General features: G+C 41.5%; 1 protein-coding gene across 4 annotated transcripts in view; it reads right to left on the bottom strand.

Moving 5' to 3' along the window:
- FAM114A1 (family with sequence similarity 114 member A1) overlaps positions 1–19,650 on the bottom strand; it is a 66,991-nt gene that overhangs the window by 41,159 nt on the left and 6,182 nt on the right. For 2 of the 4 annotated variants that reach the window (XM_027598862.2, XM_027598863.2), the window contains exons 2-3: positions 16,333–16,688; positions 5,659–5,746 (exon numbers count right to left, since the gene is read on the bottom strand). In XM_027598862.2, the coding sequence (XP_027454663.2) occupies positions 5,659–5,746; positions 16,333–16,680 (436 nt within the window). In that variant the 5' untranslated portion in view covers positions 16,681–16,688. The remainder of the gene's footprint in view (positions 1–5,658; positions 5,747–16,332; positions 16,689–19,650) is intronic. The other 2 variants (XM_027598865.2, XM_027598864.2) reach the window with 1 other exon arrangement.

The raw sequence follows: 19,650 nt of genomic DNA, 5'->3' as shown, positions 1-19,650 counted from the left end.
TAATCCTATAATCTTTTGTATTGGTGATCCTTGAGAATTTTCCTTCTTTCTTTTTTTTACAGATTTTATTTATTTGACAGAGAGAGACACAGTGAGAGAGGGAACACAAGCAGGGGGAGTGGGAGAGGGAGAAGCAGGCTTCCTGCTGAGCAGGGAGCCTGATGTGGGGCTTGAACCCAGGACCCCACGATCATGACCTGAGCTGAAGGCAGACGCTTAATGACTGAGCCACCCAGGCACCCTGATCCTTGAGAATTTTCACATCATCAGCGATGTCACCTTCAAAAATGAATCCATGTATATCGATAGTGATTTACCCATTTAAGAGTTCTCATTGCAGTATGATTTTGACAAGTTTGCCAGTCTCTGGAATAAACGCTGTCATTATTTCTGACAGTGCTGGTAGAAGGGTTTCATTAAAATGTGCAGAAGGGAAAAAAACTGTGTGACTTGGAAGAGGGTGGGACAGGGAAACAATGGTAGTTTTGAAAAGGTAAATATACACATCAGCTACACCTCTCCCCTACACAGGTAGTCCTGTATAGGGTGTTTACACTTATAAAACTGTCAAAACTAGAATTAAAAAAAAAAGTAAACATTTAGGGCTTTTGTAATATCTAGAAATAAATTGCTCTATTCTGCTATAGAATCTTTATGTTGGTATATTTGTATATGTTTCAGCATTGTCAACTTTCATTTTGATTGTCAGGTTATCTATCATTTAGCTTAGCAATATAGTCTAGGAATAAGTCAGTCTCTAAGATGCTGGTGGGAAACCACATCTGGTTCTTACAGCATCACTTCGACATGATCATCAAAATAATAATTTTTTTTATATTTTCCTTTCCCATTCTGGTTTCTGCCTGGATCTTAAATAATAACCATTTTAATTTCATTTTATGAACTTGCCCAAAGAAAGGCAGGGGCGGCAGGTGATCAAGTTTTCTTAGAATGTGATGACAGCGTAGCTGTGGATGAAGCTAATGCAAGAGTTACAGTGTCTCCAAAAATAGTTGTTGGCTGAGAACTCTGATTTCATATAAGCAGTGGGGAGGTCACTTTTTCTCATTTTCCCTTAACCTTGGGGTCAAAGTAGTGAGGCAAAAAGACAAAAGACAAAAATACAGAGCAGTAAAAAGTCAATCAGTTTTTTGTATTTTCCCGTTTAGCACAGGGGTTTATAAATATATTTTTCCTTCTATATATAGCCACAGACTATGGAATCATCATCATGTTACGGAAATTGGAAGGAATCTTAGAATTTCTCAACTTCCCCCACCCACACTTTTCCAAATAAGGAATCCGAGTCTGAAAGAGGTTAGGTGCATGGTGTTGCTGGTTAGTCACCATCCTCTGTGATCACACATTAGTAGCAGTGAGGATAGGCCTCAGGTCTTTATGACTCCTGGTCCAGTGCTCTTTCCCAGAGAACTAACTTCCAAATGTTTCAATTCTCCAAGCGCTCTCCTGCTAACTCCGCACAGCTCGAACTACTGTGACTGCAGTTTTTCAACAAGTGTAAGAAGGTTTCGGGTGGGGGGATGGGTTAGCCTGGTGATGGGTATTAAAGAGGGCACGTTCTGCATGGAGCACTGGGTGTTGTACGCAAACAATGAAGGATGGGACAACTACATCAAAGACTAATGATGTGATGTATGGTGACTAACATAACACAATAATAATAATTAAAAAAAGTATTGGTTTCTATTTCTGGTGCTCAGTTGACAGCTCTGTGTTTTGTTACTGACTAGGTGTTTTGCATTCCTGTCTGCAACCGGAATTACCGTGGGGGTAACATGAGGTTTCTGAGCCGGAATCAATTGAGATGGAATATGTGGTGATTTTCTTTCTTTGTTTTCCACAGGCAATTTATAAACCTCCAAGAGCTCATCTACTGCTGTGAGTGCTCTGTTTTCAAATACGTTTCTTTGCCCTATGATAATAACCTATTAGTGCTGCAAAGTCTTGGGTGGATGTTCTGGCTATACGTAACAGAAGCTGTGCCTGGCTTGCTTCTCTCCATCCCTGGGTAGCAGCTTGATATGGGCGACAAGCCAGGATGGCACCCATGACTTTGTAAACGCTATTCCAACCCTGTTTCAGGCTGTGAGCTTGGCTGTGGCACCTCTCCATTTGTGGGATGCTTGCAATCCCTATTATCTTTTGGGGAGTCAAATCCCAACCACTACCAACGTTTTCAGCCTTGGAACCTGTAACTTCAGCCCCCCCTTACGCTACAAGCTTTAGTTCTCTCTCATGTCCACAGAGAGATCCTTACCCAGTTTTAAAGTATGTATTGCTATTGTTTTAGCTACTATTGCTAAGACACACATGTCTTGACCAGAAATCTCCAAAATAATGCCTCAGAAGCAACTTACGGAGGGTAATTGGGGTTATTGCTTTTGCATTCATTGGGGTTGTGATAACCAATGGTGAGGAAAAAGTTTCCACTCTACTTTTCTAAAGATAGCTCCAATTTGTCTAATAGGATCCTTAGAATAGGCATCAACATTTCAAAATTTCTTTGAGCTCTCTCATGTGCCCTTTGGACATTGTGGGTGCAGATAAGAGAAAAATGCCAAGATTTAAATACTTCTAAAAATTCCAGCATGTAGCTAGAGCCATAAAAAAAGTAAGTTTCTGGACTTAGTGGGATAACTGAGGACTTCAAACATAAGAGGGAAGTGTGGGTAGGTAGTTTTGAGAGAGTGCCCCCTAGTGTATACACCCAGGGTAATCCCCTCCCCTCGGAGCGTGGGCAGGATTGTGAAAATCATGGGATTTCACTCCCATGATTAGGGGACATTATATGGCAAATGTGAAGGGATTTTTCAGTTATAATTAAGGTCCTTAGTCTGTTGAATTTGAGTCTGTCAAAGGAGATCATCCTGGGGGTGCCTGATTTCTCAGGTGAACTTTAAAAGGGATGAGGCTCTTCCTGCAGGGAGAGATCTGAAGCATGGGTGAGATTATCCTTTGAAGCAGGCAGCCTGTAGGAGCTGCGAGTGACCCCTGGCCAATAACCAGCAAGACAATGGGGGTGCCAATCCTACAACCTCAAGGAATTGGATTTTGCCAACAACTTGAATAACCTCGGAAAATGACCCTGGATATCACACGAGAACACAGCTGGCTGACGCCCTGATCTCAGCCTGGTAAGTCACTCGGCAAGGAACCCAGCTACCCCCTACCTGAACTCCTGATGCACGGAAACGGAGATAGTCAATGTCTATTATTGTAAGCCTCTAACTTTGTGGTAATTTGTTATACAGCAATAGCAACCAATACCAGAGGTTGTACTGAACTTCATTCTGATATTTCATGGGGCGATGTGCAAATGTCATACAATCTTAGAAACTGTCTATCTGCACCAACCATAGAAGGGAATATGGCACCAGTGACTGGCACAGTGATCCTGCTGGTCCACAACAGTCATCTCTCTAGGTTATTCCGGATCAATTACCGCACAAAGCTAGGGAAGAACCACCAGACATTTTAAGTGGTCACAACATTAACAAGATCCAGCATTTCTCATCTTCATGGTGCCTTAGACACAGGGAAACTTCAAGAGTAACAGCAAATGCAAAGACAGCCTATAAGATTAACACACTGACTTCAGATCAAATTAAAAGATGAGTGCCCCCCACGATGAGGTGGACCCGCCACAGGAATCACATCCCGCTTTTTAGGCAGTAAATCTAGCATCATCTACTGGTTACACTTGAACCAGGTAACAAAACCCAAAGGCCGTGGAATTCAGTCCACTGGCCACGGCCACACCGGGCTCTCTCTGTGCAAAGGTCGGATTACAACAGGACACCTGAGAAGATAACGGATGGTAAATTTAACAGACAAGTTGTCAGTTGATGGACGGAAAACTTTGTAAGCATCCAGTGAAGCTTGAAGTCAAATGGTTAGGTGTAGCTGCTGACTGATGAGAAACAATAGCAAACACATGAGCTCATGGCAGACCATGACCAGGTAGGGGCACCTGTAAGTGTACCCAAAGCACCTGACCTGCAACCCACGGGGCAGGTGATTTCAGTGTTTACTGGGGAAGGAACTTATATTTAATTTTTTAATGAGAAAGTAAATCCTTTGTCTATAATAGAACTTTTCGAAGCACCAAATTCATTATAGGCCAGGACATTTCTGGACACCATTATTACTCCTGGAAGCATGCAAAATACTTCACGTTTTATGACATAGACCACGAGGAGAGCTGTATAATTTGGTAACCATATTATTTACTGTTCTATGAGTTATCAAATGTCAAAAACTTTTGGACTCCACAGTTTTGGGGTCAGAAAGCATGTCACTCCTACATGCTATGGGTGGCAAGATCCATGTGAGACCCCCTAAGAGCTCAAATGTTTTCCTTAGGAAGCAGGATGCCTCCAGGCACATATCTTCACTATTGCAGAGACTCTGTCCTGTTCAGAACACAAAACAGGCCCCTCTCCTGTAACTTGGCTGATTTTTCCATCTGCATAGGCAGTATCCACAGCACCCTGGCCCCTTCAATTAGCAACAGAAACAATCTGCTCTCCAGGGCCTCCCCAAAGACCAACATTATTTGACCACCATCTCCTTCTTGCCAGAGCTCCCTGACATTCCAGACACGAAATAGAGGAAGGTAGTCTACCCATTCTTGCAGGTGGTCTACCCAATTAGATATCTGGCCCTTAGACTGTGACCATGGTCCATTGGAGTGGGACAAAGGACCTTCAGCCTTCTTATCCCTCCCGCTTTTAGGAGGAACAGCCATGGACTACACCTCGAGTACACCTGACTTAGATGATCTGAAAGCTATGTTACCGGCGGCTTCCCCATCCTCCCCGCTCTCCACCTTCAAGATGAAATGCCCTTGCTAAATCAGCTTAGACATGTTGATGTTACACCTTCAGTTTTCACAAAGAATGCCCATGAGAAATGGTCACATGAAGAATATTTTCACAAACCTGTACCGATGAAGACATTGCCCACTATATTTTCTCTTTGTATATACAGAGCCAATACAAGAAATGCCTTCAAAAATGTAACACCAGGAAAAGAAATTTATCTAGATAAACTAAGTTTTGGTTTATCATTCCAAGAAAAATTGATAATCTACTGGCAGCCAAGACACTCAGAGTCAAGGTCAGTGCTCCATTACAGTAACTCTACCAGCCTTGGGATATATATTCTATACCCTTTGTACCTGCATATTTTATTGAAATACCTCAAATCCTTTCAGGGAGTAGGTTAGTTGTATATTTTAAAACATTCAGCTGGGAGGACAAGTACAACACTTTAAGAATATAAGACCTCAAATCTTATATTTTAAGGTCAATATAATATAGTGGTTAAACCTATACTACTTGGTTCAAATCTCAACCCAACTACTTCTGACTTTGGACAAGGTCTTAGCCTCTCTGTGACTCACCTTCTTTAGCTCTAAAATGCAGGAAGCAAAAATACCTGTTTCTAGGGTTATTTTGAGGAATAAATGTATCAATATACACAAAGCACTTAGAACAGTAAGCACTAAAAATGATTTGTTCTTATTATCTCGCCAGCTAATGGTAGCCTCTATCAGTACGTGGTATGATCAAAATGTCAAATGCTATTATTAGCCTTCTGAACTTTATCCATTCAAATGCAACATATAATTCTTACCTACTGTAGCAGATGCTGATGAGAGCAGAGATTTGCCCCAGGAGCCCCAGCCTGCCCATCCCCCTCCATGGGAAGGCGAATCCACAACCTGTAGAAAAACAGATTAGCAGAAGGTTAGCAATTCAGTATATGCAGGAATGAAAAAACACCCATTGGTTTGAAACAAAAAGGTTTTAAAAAAAATCACCAGGAATCATATCTCCCTGGCTTAAAGTTCATAAGGGCCATAAAAGAATATACCAACCCACATTTCAACGTGTACTTTGGAACAAAATTGATTAGTAGTGGTGTTGGCTTTTGCGGGCTCGGCCTGAAGTGAGAGGAAGGGAGTTTGATGTTAACAAAGACCCAAATGCCCCCTTGTCTGGAAGACAGGGACAAGGGCTGTAGGGGGAAAACATTTAGTACATTAGGGCACAAAGTGATTTGAAAAAGTTCAAAACTCTGGCAACTTTAACAGAGCTAAACAAATGTTCTCTTCCAGGCAGAGGTAACTTTCAAATCTCTGGGGTGATACGAGGGAGCTCTGATGGATGACAGGTAGAGTGTCTAGAAAAGCACCAATAAGCCTGGGGATGGGTAGCAGCAACAGGTTGCCTTTTGAGGTAGACATCTTTCTTTCTTTCTTTCTTTTTTTTTAAAGACTTATTTATTTTGAGAGAGAGAGAGATGGCGGGGGAGGAGGAGAGGGATAGAGAGTCTTAAATAGACTCGACGTTGAGTGTGGAGCCCAACACCGGGCTCGATCTCACAACCCTGAGATCACAACCTGAGGCGAAATCAAGTCGGATGCTCAACCGACTGAGCCACCCAGGCGCCCCAAGGTAGATCCTTTCAATGTGTCTTTCACTGTCCCTGGGCTCTGTGGGTTCACATACTTCTGCCTAAGTATTTGGATTGAGATTGAGAGACTCTGGTTTAGCTTGAGTTGGTTGCTTGAATAGAAGATGAAAACTCAGGCAATGTAGGGTGACCATATTCTATCCGTCATGCTGACTAAGGATTAAGAGAAATCCGAGTGAGCAGAATGAAGGAGATATACTCAGAAAAGTTGTTGAATTCCTGACAGCTTCTCAGCCCCTGGTTCCTGTCCCTCCTCAAGGCCCTATTACATTCTTGGGTTCCATGAGATTACAGCATAGTCAATGAGTCTGTCTGTTTCTTTTTTAAATGTTTTGTTCACTGATGTATCCCCAGAGCCTAGAAGAGAACATGGCATATGATAAGTGCTTAATACATTTATTTGTTGAATTACTGAAATTCACCTATTTTCTTAAGTAATATAATAGTTTCTTGCAACCAAGCAGCCCTGACTCAGTTAGTGGAACTATAGCTTTCTCTTATTATCTAGGAATACATTCTAGAAAATGAGGTAAAAATACATTAAGAGTAGTACATTAGGTGCTGGAGAATCACAGCTCTTTCCTCAAAAAAAAAAAAAAAAATAGAAGTTCAGTGAAATATTCCTACAGAGTTTGTGGCTTCTATAACTTTTGACCCAAGGCTGGTCCATCACTCAGCACCCTTCCCTTCTCCCTGCTGCCTTCTACCTTTGCAGATGAGGGTGGTCATGTCAAATAGTTTGGGCCCAGTGAGATACAAACGGGAAGGCTTTTGCTTTCATGATAAACTACACACTTATGGCTGGTGCCAACTCTTCCCACCATCCTTTTTTTCTGCCCTAAATATGAATATGATGCTTGGGACTGCAGCAGCCATTTTTGCAGCCATGATGGAAAGGCCAGGGAATCACAGAGTCACTGGTCCTGGTACCGTTGAGCTACTAAACCAATGTGAGTAGTTGACTGTCTTCATTCTTTCTGTTAAGTGAGAAAAAAAATAAGTTGCTATTTGGTCAACTACTCTATGTTGGATTTTAGTTCTTTGTACCCAAATGCTTTCTTAACTGATTCACCTAGTAAATATGTCACACCAACCATCAGTGTAGAATACTGGTCAAGAGACAAGGTTATGGAATTAAATTGCTTGGGTTGGACTCTAGGCTCTGCCATTTTGGACAAGTTATTCAAGTCTTTCGAGACATGGTTTACCCTTACAAAATGAGATATGGTCGCATAAGAGCCGTAAATATGAGAACCAATAATCTCACAGGGTTATTGTGAATATTAAAAGAAATAATTCATATAAAGCTTTGAGCGTAGTGCCTGGCACATAATAAATACTCCACCAATGTTAACTAGTAATAATAATAATAATAAATAATAATAATAAAAATAATAAAAAACAACTATATTTTTAACACTAAGAAGCAAAAAGCTTTGAAAGTTGGCTGACATTTATTTCTGTCTGGAAACAATGAGGAGCTTGTTAACACGAATGGAAATACTCATGATTCATGACTGTCTGCTTTCATTTTTGGTGTCTACATTGATTTACTTCACTTCTGCAATGGAAGCCAGTGGCAATTTTATACCATCATGAAGACAGATGTAAGTTGGTGATTAATATCATTCTTTCACAGGACAAATCACTACCTATGTGATTAGGGAGAGTTAATACACTTAGGGGTGACAGCTTCTGACTCAAATTTATAATAGTTAATATACTCTGACAGCTGGTAATTGACTAGCAAATGAAAATAAATGTTAAATGAGTCTAGAACTTTTTGCAGTATAAATTACTGCTTCAATTGCTTTATTAATAAAGCTCCTTTGACATTGAGCTGTGACCTCGTGATCAGCTACAAAGAATATTCGTTATCAATGGCAAATACTCAAATGACTAAATGTGCACATTTAATATAAAAACCATATAAACTACCTATTCAACATGAATTCTCATCTTGAGTATTGTCTCCGCTTTAAATGGCTTTAATGTTACACACTTATGAGTCTCTAAAGTAGGCAGCATGGATCTACTCAGATCTTTCATTATCAAATATGGTTATTTTAAAACTTTTTTTCTCATCCTCATCCCATGTGACCCCCACCTCCTTTAACAGACAGCTTCACATAAGAATTTGCTGAGAAAACAGAGACCACCAGATGGGAACTCTTAACTTCCTGTCCCTCCTCATAAGCTCTCAGAAGAATGACCTCATTTCACAAGAGCAAATCAGACTTGGCTTGATCAAGAGGGATATCCAAAACTCAGCTGAAGATCGTTTAAACGTCTGCAACTATTCTGTGGTCCTAAGAATATGAAGAATGCAGGATTCCATCAAGTTCGAAGTTCTTTAAATAGAAAAGATATGTACATATCTGGTGTCCCATTTAAAGGTCTTTATCATTAAATGGAAAATACATTAATTTATTTTAGGCTATCAAATTTACATGTATCATTAGATAGAAAAAATGTACAAATGTTAGAATTACATGAAATTTGAAGGCCTTTGACATTTAGATGGAAATGAAAGTACCTGTCGTAAAAGATCAAAGATCAACCTGGTTGTCCTATGTCCTTGAGTAGATCAAGAATCAGGTACTGTCCACAGCTCACATCTGAGAGACCAAACCCTTTTTAAGTTTTGTTACTCATGACATAACTGCTCTAAAAAGGGGCTCAGTGTGACATTCAGGGAGATGGAAATCACTCTGGATGCCTGCAGTTCTGTCAAAATATTTGCTTGAAAATGGCCTCGGTTATTTCCAAGCAATTTTCTTCCTTGGTGAGTACGTATCATTCCACTCTGGGAATATTTAAAATTAAATATAGAAAGGTTTAAAGCATCAACATCAGGCTATTAATATTTTTATGCATATTTGGTCTTTTCTGCACTATTGTTTAAGAAACTAAAGTGAAACTTAAAAAAAAACAATTTAAAGTGAATAATTGAATGATTAGACTTTTATAAAAAAAGATTTTATTTATTTATTTGACAGAGTGAGAGAGAGCACAAGCAGGGGGAGCGGAGAAAGAGGGAGAGGGAGAAGCAGGCCCCCCCACAGAGCAGGGAGCCTGATGCGGGGCTCGATCCCAGGACCCCAGCATCATGATCTGAACCAAAGGCAGTGGCTTAACCGACCGAGCCACCAAGGCACCCCAAATGATTAGACTTCTGATTTTAAGTTGAAATCTTCCTAAGTTTATGCATGGTATTATAACATCTAACAAATCTTTAGGTCCACTCTATAATTTCATTTAATAGGTTTATAATACTTCCTATGCACTCAGCAAGGTTTTGTTTGAGTAGATAAATGAGGTGCTTAAAAAAGAAAATGGAATACATTACATTCATATAGACACAGTTTTAAAGTATTTGAACATACTTAAGTTGGTAAAAAGGACCAAGCATTCATCAAAAGTCCCTTGAAAGTGCCTGTTCAATTTTGCTAGACGTCCAAATAGAGTAAGATTTGTGAGATGAATATAAAGCCTAGGAAGAATTGCATTTTTGAATTTATAACCTTAATACATTGAACACTAATTGTTTAAACCAAATTAAAAGTCCAAGTAGTCTTTTTTATTTTTTAGTTTTTTAAAAAGATTTATTTATTTGAGAGAGAGAGAGAGAGATGGGGAGGGGCAGAGGGAAAGGGAGAGAGGAAGAGAATTTCCAGCAGACTCCCCACTGAGTGCGGAGCCTGACGTAGGGCTTGATCGCAGAGCCCTGAGATCACAACCTGAGCCGAAATCAAGAGTGGGACACTCAACGAACTGAGCCACCCAGGCGCCCATTAGTAGTCCTTTTTATGCACAAACACACACTGGCCTACACCAAAAACCCATCTAAACACAAATCTAACTTAAGTGCACCTCCACTCACAATTACCTCTTTCCCTTCTAGCATTATGGAAGTGATGTTTTCCTCTTAGTTATAATTATCACCTCCACGTGAACTCCACTGGGTCTGGGTGGGTTGGTCTTCCCTCCTCTCCTGGCTTTTCAACATTTCTCCACCTGCTACTTCCCACATTCAATCATGTATACGATTCCTCCACCTTAAAACCAACAAATGAAAATCACAATGACAAAATGTTTCTTTCAAACCTATCTGGTGTCTGCCCTACAACCTGTTTCTTCACCTCTTACAAGACGCGCCTACTGTCCGTACCTGCCCCCCCCCTTCATTCCTCCACCTGCCACAGGACTCTCCCATGGCCACCAGGACTGCATGAAACCATTCTCATCAATGTCACAGCGGCTTCCTTTAGTCATTTTATTTCGTGACCTTTCACTAGCATCTGCAGCTTAACCACGTCTCCATTCTTAAACTACTCTTTTCTCATGGCTTTGGTGCCCTATCTTTGGATTCTTACTTTCTCGGCCCATCTTTTATTTTGATGATTTCAGTCTACTTTAGAAAGTTTTTAAACGCATGTTATGATATTACGGGGAGTGCTTAATGAAGCTGCAATCCAAGTGCTTCCAGCATTCCAATAAAATATGCATAGTTCAGTGTAGTCAGCTGGCATCCTCATCAGGAAAGCTATCCTCCAGAGGCATATATCATGAGCATTTCTAGTATCTGTCACTTTTTTAACACCTGATGCTTTGCTAATTAGCATACTGAGTTGCAGAAGTGGGTTTAACTAGTAGACACGGTGAACTATAAACTAGCATTCTGTCTACATGGTGAAATTAAAGGTATTTAAGTGTTACAGATGGCTAAATTTATTTTAGAGCCTCTTTTCTATCTTTTTATGAATAGGGCATAAGAACGGTTTTTGCCCTGTGCTAAATGGGGTTCTATCCAGCTCTGAACTCTGGGCAATTCTAGTTTTTTGATGCCAGCTCTAAAGGAAGAAAACCCTGCCTCTAGAATTCTAGATATTTGTCTTGAGTGAAACTCATTCAGGGTGGTGATCAAAGCACCTAAAAGGACAGAACAATGGGATATTCTCCAGCCTATAGTTAGAAACAGTTGTCGTGAACTGTTTTTAATTTTCTGCTCAATTAATGTTCAATTTTAAAATGTCAGTGTGGTACAATGTGATCCGTGATTTGATTTCCCTTACAGAATGTGATAAGATCATGAAGAAAAGAGGTGACCCTCACCATCTCAACTTCTGGCTACCACAACCTATCAAAAAGAACCTAAGAGCCAAATTGGCTTAGGGACAGGAACCTTCCAGGGCCAAGGCCTTGGCCTCTGTGCTTCTTTATTTACATATAACACTGGGGGCAAACTCACCCACTCCCATTTCTTAAATAACATTCAAGTATTAATGGTTTCCAAATCTCTCTGCTGGGCTCCAGGCTATTATAGCCAACTGCCCGCAAAATATCTTCCCTTGGATATCCCATGGCACGTTCAGTACTGAACTCACCCGATGCCCCAGCTACGCTTTCTGTGTCCCCGTCTCAGTCATTGCCAAACACTGGTCCGTAGACTGACCGCAGGAGTCTCACCTAAGGGGAACTTATTAAAAACACAGAGTCTTAGCTCTTACTGTGACCTTTTGAATAAGAATCTCAGTGTAGAGCCTAGGAATCTGAATTTTTAACAATCTCCCTAGGTTGTTCCACTGTACCACCAGATTTAGGAAGTGCTGCCCTATATGGCCTTACTGCCTCAGCATCCACCAAAGCCAAACATTGCGTGCCATAACGAAGAGTAGGCTTAAACGGGGAAATCCTCGAAAAGAGCAGAAGCAAACTTGACTTATTCATTGAAGAGGCAAAAATCTGCCATCTGTGTGTCCTGGTCTATGTTCGCTCTCCTTTGTCTCCCCTGACAGCAATTTTATGGCTCTCACACATTCTGTTTTTCCTTTTCTAGGGACAGAAGAACTAACCGGTGATAGTCTATGTTTTCCTCTGTGAGTACCTTTAGTGAAAACATTGGAATTATTTACTTTCATAATTGACCTTATGTACTGGTGTTAAACAGTAGAGATGACTTTTTTTCCACTCTGGGTAACATTTCTTGGTGTTAAGAACTTAGGGAAATTCGATTTCATCAGATCTTGTAGGGGCTGATAGGCCTATAGTAAGTTCTATACGGTCTATAATAAGTTCCCAGAAAAAAATCTCTGGAAATAAATGTCACTCCTGACTAGCACTCCAGACAAACATCTCTAAGTTGAGGCTGAAGTTGTCCCTGGTTCCTGAAGATTAATTTAAGTGCCCCCTCTAAGGCTTCCCCTGTGTCTGCTCTATCTAGTACTATAGGATATGCTATCATTACGTTTATACAACACTCCCTTCTCCAACTAGACCGCAGGCATTAGGCATCCTGAAGATAGTTGTGCCACTCAGATTCCTGGGCACAACACGTGGTGTCACGGGGCTGGTAGAGGCCTTCAAGAGTCTAACCTCCGATGTTCAAATGAGTTTGGGGGCTGTCTCTCATGGATATTGTAGCGTAGATCCCGCAGGAAGTCTCAACTCAGTGGCTTCTAGTCTGTACATGATAATGGACGAGAAAAAGAAGGAAGACCAAGGACAGAGATCGCTTCTTTGAGTGCATAAACTGTGAGTGGTGTCACCCTTCAAAGCAGAGGTGCCAGCCAGGCAGTTGGCAGAACCACTGGCCTCCTCCTCTTCTCGGGGCCCCTCCTAGTCACACCCCTACCTGCCAGCTTACAGCCACTGGGCTGACTCAGGCAAAAATGAAGCTAATGAGGGGGGTTTTGAGGGGACCCAGGCCCAAAGAGACTGCAGATACAAGTCACTTAAAGAAAAAAATATATATACATCTAAGCACATTATCACAAAATCTAGTGTGTCCTAGAAGATACTGGTTTAAGCTTTCTCAAAGGCTATTCTGTCGGCTTTTTGTTTTTGTTGTTGCTGTTTTTGTTTTTTTTGTTTTTTTTTTACATCCCTGCCAAACAATGGTTTGCTTTTGTTTAAACATCTCCGTTCATGGGAAACACCCTCCTCTCTGAGGAAGTCCGTCTCCTCTCGGAACGGTTCTACAAGTCAAACCCCTTGAGGAAACTGAGGCACAAGGAACCTGACTTTGAATAAAAGAATCACAAGACATTAGTCAGAAGAATACCTAGTGCTATTCATGTGCAAGAGTCTTCACTTTAGGTCCGAGGGGGGAAGCCAGGCCCTCTGGTTCCCTGTCTAGTCTCCTCCTTCATTGATCGCATGCAGACATTTCCCCACAGAAGCTTGTTTAAAGGGATAAATGAGATTCTTTTAGGCTCAGATATACTTGGGATCAAGTTGGCTTTTGAGCTTGTCTGTTTTCCTATTGGACCTGCCATTCCTCAGGGGACCTGTGTTCAAGATCCATACAGTCGACTTATAAATGAACTTTCGATTCAACGTTTTCTTTAGAATTAATTCTCTTCTAGATCAAGAGAAAAATAGTTGTTTTCATCATTGCAAAAGGGTTTTTCATAAGTATCCAACAAGGCAATAAAAAATAGAGCAAGTGAACAATGCTTGAAGACAAGGTGCAACATTGACTTCTTGTATAGACTTAAAAGGATAAGTTACCAAGAGAGATAGTAGAACCCCCTTCTCTGGGTGATCCTTAAAAAGAGACTAAAGTTGTACCTACTTAGAAGGGTTTAAATATGACCTGGGTGGAAGCCCTTCTACCAGCTGTATTGGCTTTCTGCCTTCTTTGAACAAACATACTGATGGGCGTTCCTCCCACATCTTGGTTTCACCTGAGCTCCTGGTGCAATGCCACACACATACACCCAGAGCCACAGTCCCAACCCTGTGGCCAATATTTGTACTTCCATCCAGATACTTTTGGGATGCTTCATGATGAAGAAAGACTCTTTTCCAAGTCCTTGAAAACTATCGGGGTCATGCAGGAAGAGGGGGGCAGTATCTGTCTGCTTAATTGGGCTCTAACCCTGTAGCATTAAGGTTTATAAAGAGCTTTCAAAAGCAGGACTCATTCAGTTTGCTCAAAAAACGAAGAAGGCAGATATGTAGGCGCACACTGACTTTCTATTGTGCTATCTTTATTAGCTATCTTGTTTTCATTATTAGAAGTCCGGAATTGGAATGTATAATCTACCCATCAGGAGCATATATATTTTGAATTAGTAGAGCCTGTGTCGTTTCTTTAGGTCATCTCAGGTCACAATGTTGCGGCCAAGATGTGGTTTTCTTAATGTACAAAGATATTTATTAATAGCAGCACTTATGATAAGAATAGAGAACCAATGCTTCCCACATTAGAAAGCGTGAAGGAAAAACAGTTTCCAGAGTTAGGTATATGGGTAGATATAGCTATAGGATTTTTATTTTTTTTCTTTTTTCTTTGTTTATTTTTAGGATTTTTAAATAGATATCCTATTGGCTCTGTTTCTCTGGAGAACCGACTACTACAGCATCAGCATTTTCTAAAGCTTTCCCAGTGGTGGAAATGTTCAGGTAGAGTTGAGAACCTCCAGTCTAGGAGTGCTTAATCCCTTAGGGGGTCCGTGGATGGCTTTGAAGAGTCTGTGAACCCTCGGAACTCACAGATGAAATTGTGTCTGTGTGTTTACCAGCTCTCATTCAAACTCTCAGCCGGTCCTCAGACCCCCTCCCCGACATCCCTGCCAAACCACTGTTTGCTTTTGTTTAAACTTCTCCGTTCATGGGAAACACTGAGGAAGTCCGTCTCCTCTCGGAACGGTTCTACAAGTCAAACCCCTTGAGGAAACTGAGGCACAAGGAACCTGACTTTGAATAAAAGAATCACAAGACATTAGTCAGAAGAATACCTAGTGCTATTCATGTGCAAAAGTCTTCATTTTACAGAGGGAAAAACTGAGGCATGGAGAAATTAGGTGTCTCGCCCAAACTGAGAGTGGTAATGTTAGGTCCGAGGGGGGAAGCCAGCCCCCCTGGTTCCCTGTGTAGTCTCCTCCCTTCCTTGATCGCATGCAGTAGAGTCTCTTCACGGAGGTAACCTGCGGTGGGACACGTCAGAGGAGCCAGGCTGGGGCCTGACTGAGGGAAAACCCTGATTCCCCATCTCGGACCATCCCTCTGGAAGGCAGAATTGGCCCGCTTCCTTCTTTCGTGCTGAATGCCTCTCCATCCCCAACAGCCCCCACGTGGTTGAAGGTGAAGTTGCCAAGAAAACCCAGGTCGACGATCATACTGATGCTGTACAAGGTACCAGCTGGGAGACACCGGTCTATCTTATCCCCCAGAAAGACAGGTGCAGGCACTGAAGGGAAGGGGCCATGAGCATGTTCTGCCTCTGGTCCTCTGGAAGGTGGTGTGTGATGATAAAACAGTGATCTGAAGGTTTAAGATCCAGCCCCACAGTGGATTTGTAACTATGTGTTAAAAGTTAAGTGATATTAAAAAAAAACACTGACTTGTTTAGGGTGGAATCAGGCTCATTAATAACTTGGACTCATGATGTTCAATATTTCAATATCTTCCCTTTACTACCGAGTAGCTTAATATCCCCTAGGCTGCTTACTCTCTCTGAGCCGGATTGCCTCGTCTATAGATTAAGGTTAATAATATCCAGCTTAGAACCTCAACGAACTGTTGGATGGAGCAAATTACATAACCTATAAAGGGGCTAGCGGGGTGCCTGGCATATAGGATGTAGCCAGTCTTGGTGGCTGTTACTATTATCGCCACAATTATCAAAATGCAAATATTATAATGACCAATTATTCTCATATATGCCTTGTCTCACCACACAACCCCCTTTTGAAGACAGAGGTGATGTCACAGTATATTTTGAATCCCCCTGATCCCCGTAAGCATCAAAAATACCCCGATCTGTGCCCATGACAGGTATCAGTAAGAACTTAGGTTGAACTGAATCGAATGAAACACACCTACCAGATTAGTCTGTTCTTTCAGGGGTATTTCAGATCCAAGTTCTGCCTCGAGGCTGACGGAGTCAATGCATTCAGCAAGTGCATCCTCGGTCACTTCTCCATTGAGGGGGGGCTCCGTGGCACTGGTGTGTTGGGGCTGCTCAAGATGCCCAGTGTCAGTAGTCTCTGCACCCTGGATGGTGGCATTTTCATGCCCATCTCCTCTGGCGTCAGCTGCTGTCGGCTCATTTGAAATCATAGCTGAATCACAGTGCGCTTCTGTGCCTTCGGGCGAAAACTCACTCTCGGGCATCTTGGCAATTTCTGCTTTGTCTCTAGTGGCTGAGGTGTCACCAACATCGTCAGACATTTTAATATCTGTCAACATGATTATAAACACTTTCTGCTTTAATCGGAATTGTTAAACCTGAATCCAAAACCCCAAATAATCAAATCTGGTAGGGGAAGACTTTCTTCTACTGATAAGAAACCTTATGTAACCTTGGGGTAGGCTGAAATACGGCCCCCAAATATATCCATATCCTAATTCCTGGAATCTGTGAGCATTACCCTTATACGGCAAAAGGGATTTTGTGCATGTGGTTGAATTAAGGATCTTGGGATGGGGAGATTATCCTGGGCTATCTGGGTGGGTCCTAAATGAAATTGTAAGTGTCCTTAGGGAAAGGCAGAAGGAGATTTGACTAGAGAGAGGAGAAGGTGATGAGAGGACAGGAGCAGAGCTTGGGGTGATGAAGATGAAGGAGGGGCCACAAGCCAGGGGTTATGGGTGACCACTAGAAGCTGCAAAAGTCAAGGAAACCATTCTCCCTTCAGCGATGCCAGAAGGAACCAGACCTACCAACACCTTGACCTTAGCTCAGTGAAACTGGTTTTGGATGTCTGACCTCCAGAACCATTAGAGAATAAATTTGTGTTGTTATAAGCCACTAAGTTTGTTGTAATTTGTTATAGCAGCATAGAAAACTAATACAACCCTATCTCCAAACTTTCATGGATCTCTTATGTGGTATATGGGGATATGTGTATGGGAACTAAGAGTATCATCTCCAACTGTGAAATTCTTTAATATCACTTTATTAATTATAATTGTAGCAATAATGAGAATAAGCACAGAAAATACCTGAGGGCTTATCGAAAACTACTTGACATCTAGCTTTGCAACATCATCGGAGAGTCACATTGAAAAAGAGACATACTTTGTCTCTTTGTTGGACACCAGCTGGTGAAGGCCTGGGCTCTGTTGGACAACAGTTTACACAGGGAAACACAGGAGGAGTTGGAAGGGAAAGAAGTGCAGTATTAAGTCAAATGAGGCATGTCACCATTACAAAATTACCTACAAAGATGAAAACTCTTTACGAAGTTTGCAAGTTATTGTATCATACAGGACAGCACCATTCAACAGAAGTTTTTGCAATGATGAAAATGTTCTATGTTCACACTCTCCAATGTTGTAGTTAATAGCCACATTGCCTATTGAGCATATGAAGTGTGGCTAGTGCAACTGAGCAACTATATATTTTTTTTAAAGATTTATTTATTTGAGAGGGGTGGGGTAAAGGCAGAGAGAGAGGGAGAATCTCAGACTCCCTGCTGAGAGTGGAGCCCATTGTGGGACTCGATACCCTGACCCTAAGATCATGACCTGAGCCAAAATCAAGAGTCGGATGCTTACCTGACTGAACCACCCAGGTACCCCACCCCCACCCTTTTTTAAAGTAGATTCCACACCCAGCATGGAGCCAAATGAGGGGCTTGAACTCACGACCTTGAGACAAAGACCTGAGCTGAAATCAAGGGTCAGATGCTTAACCAACTGAACCGCCCAGGCCCCCAGCAACTACATTTTAAATTTTATTTAATTTTAAATGATTTATGTTTATATTTTACATAGGCATACATTGCTAGTGGCTACCTTACTGGGTAGCACAGATCTACAAGGCTAGTTCGAGATGAAAATTTTCTTAAGCTAACCTGAACACACAGTGCTCTCACTACACCAGAAGCCAAGTCTCAGTCAAATCAGTGGGTATTTTTGTTGACCTCAGTGTTTACCAATTGGTCAAACCTCAAGTTGCTACTAAAGCCACGGTATGTAAGAAGCCACTTAACATACTGGTTACATGGAGTACAGGCTTAGAATCACACGCACATGTAACTCTGGTCCCTCACACAGCTGTCCCTAAGGTTGTCTGGCTATTGTCCTTGCTCGTGCTACATTGTCTCCCTTGGTGAATCACATTCCTTTCTCAGGGTTTCACACACCACTCTCAGTGTTGTGAGTTTCAAATATCTACCTCATTCCATTGAGATGGAATGTGAATTAGTGGTTTCCAGAAACTGAAGGGAAGGGGAATGAGGAGGGACTGCTAATGGGTATGGATTTCTTTGGTATGTGATGAAAATGTTCTAAAATGAGATAGCAGTAATGCTGTATAACTATGTGAATATTCTGAAGACCACTGAACTGTATGCTTTCAAAGAGTGAATTCTGTCATATGCGAATTATATCTCAATATATTAGGAGTAGGTATAATACATATAACCTATAGTATTACATGTTAATAATGCTGTCATTAAAAAAAATCTATTTCTGGATAAGTAATTCCAATGGCCAGCTGGACATCTCTTCCCATCCAAATGGAAACCTGTTGTCTTACTGTTAATACTCGTTCTTCCTCTTGACTTTTGTGTTTCTTTTAATGGTACCTAGATTTCCCCAATAACCCAGGCTTAAAACCTCAGGGCTGTCATTAACTAAACCTTCACTCTCTCAGGAATATATAATATTGACAGCTATCATTTACTGAGTGCCTATTAAGTGCAGACTCCTTACATGTATTGTCTGCTGTGAGTTAGATAATACGATCTCCATTTTACAGATGAGACAACTGAGGCTCAGAATTCGCACTTTCAGTAAGCGGCAGATTTGAGATTTGAACCCACATCTAACCTTGAAATTGAACCATATCAGAAATGTATCTACAGCCTCTTCTCTCACATTCACCCAGTGCCCAAATCCTAGAGGCTCTTGATTCAGAATTCATGTCTTGTCTTTTACCTCTCACCTCATGGCCACCCATCTAGCTCAGGTTCTCATTATGTTTCACACTGATAGTTTCAACATTGGGTTCAGCCCTCCCCTGTTGCTCTTCCTTTCACTCCCCATCCCTCCCCATCCTGTTCCTACATCCTTAGGGCCTCCCCACTTACTACTGAGATGAGGCCATCTCACCTTGGTTAGAGTTACTTGAGCATTTTCCTATTCCAGCACATTGTAAATACTATGAAGACAAGGGTCTTCCTTGTCTTGTTT

The sequence above is a fragment of the Zalophus californianus genome, chromosome 2 (genome assembly GCF_009762305.2).
Source record: "Zalophus californianus isolate mZalCal1 chromosome 2, mZalCal1.pri.v2, whole genome shotgun sequence".
NCBI classification, from domain to species: Eukaryota; Metazoa; Chordata; class Mammalia; order Carnivora; family Otariidae; genus Zalophus; species Zalophus californianus.
This window is presented reverse-complemented; position numbering and strand designations above follow the sequence as displayed.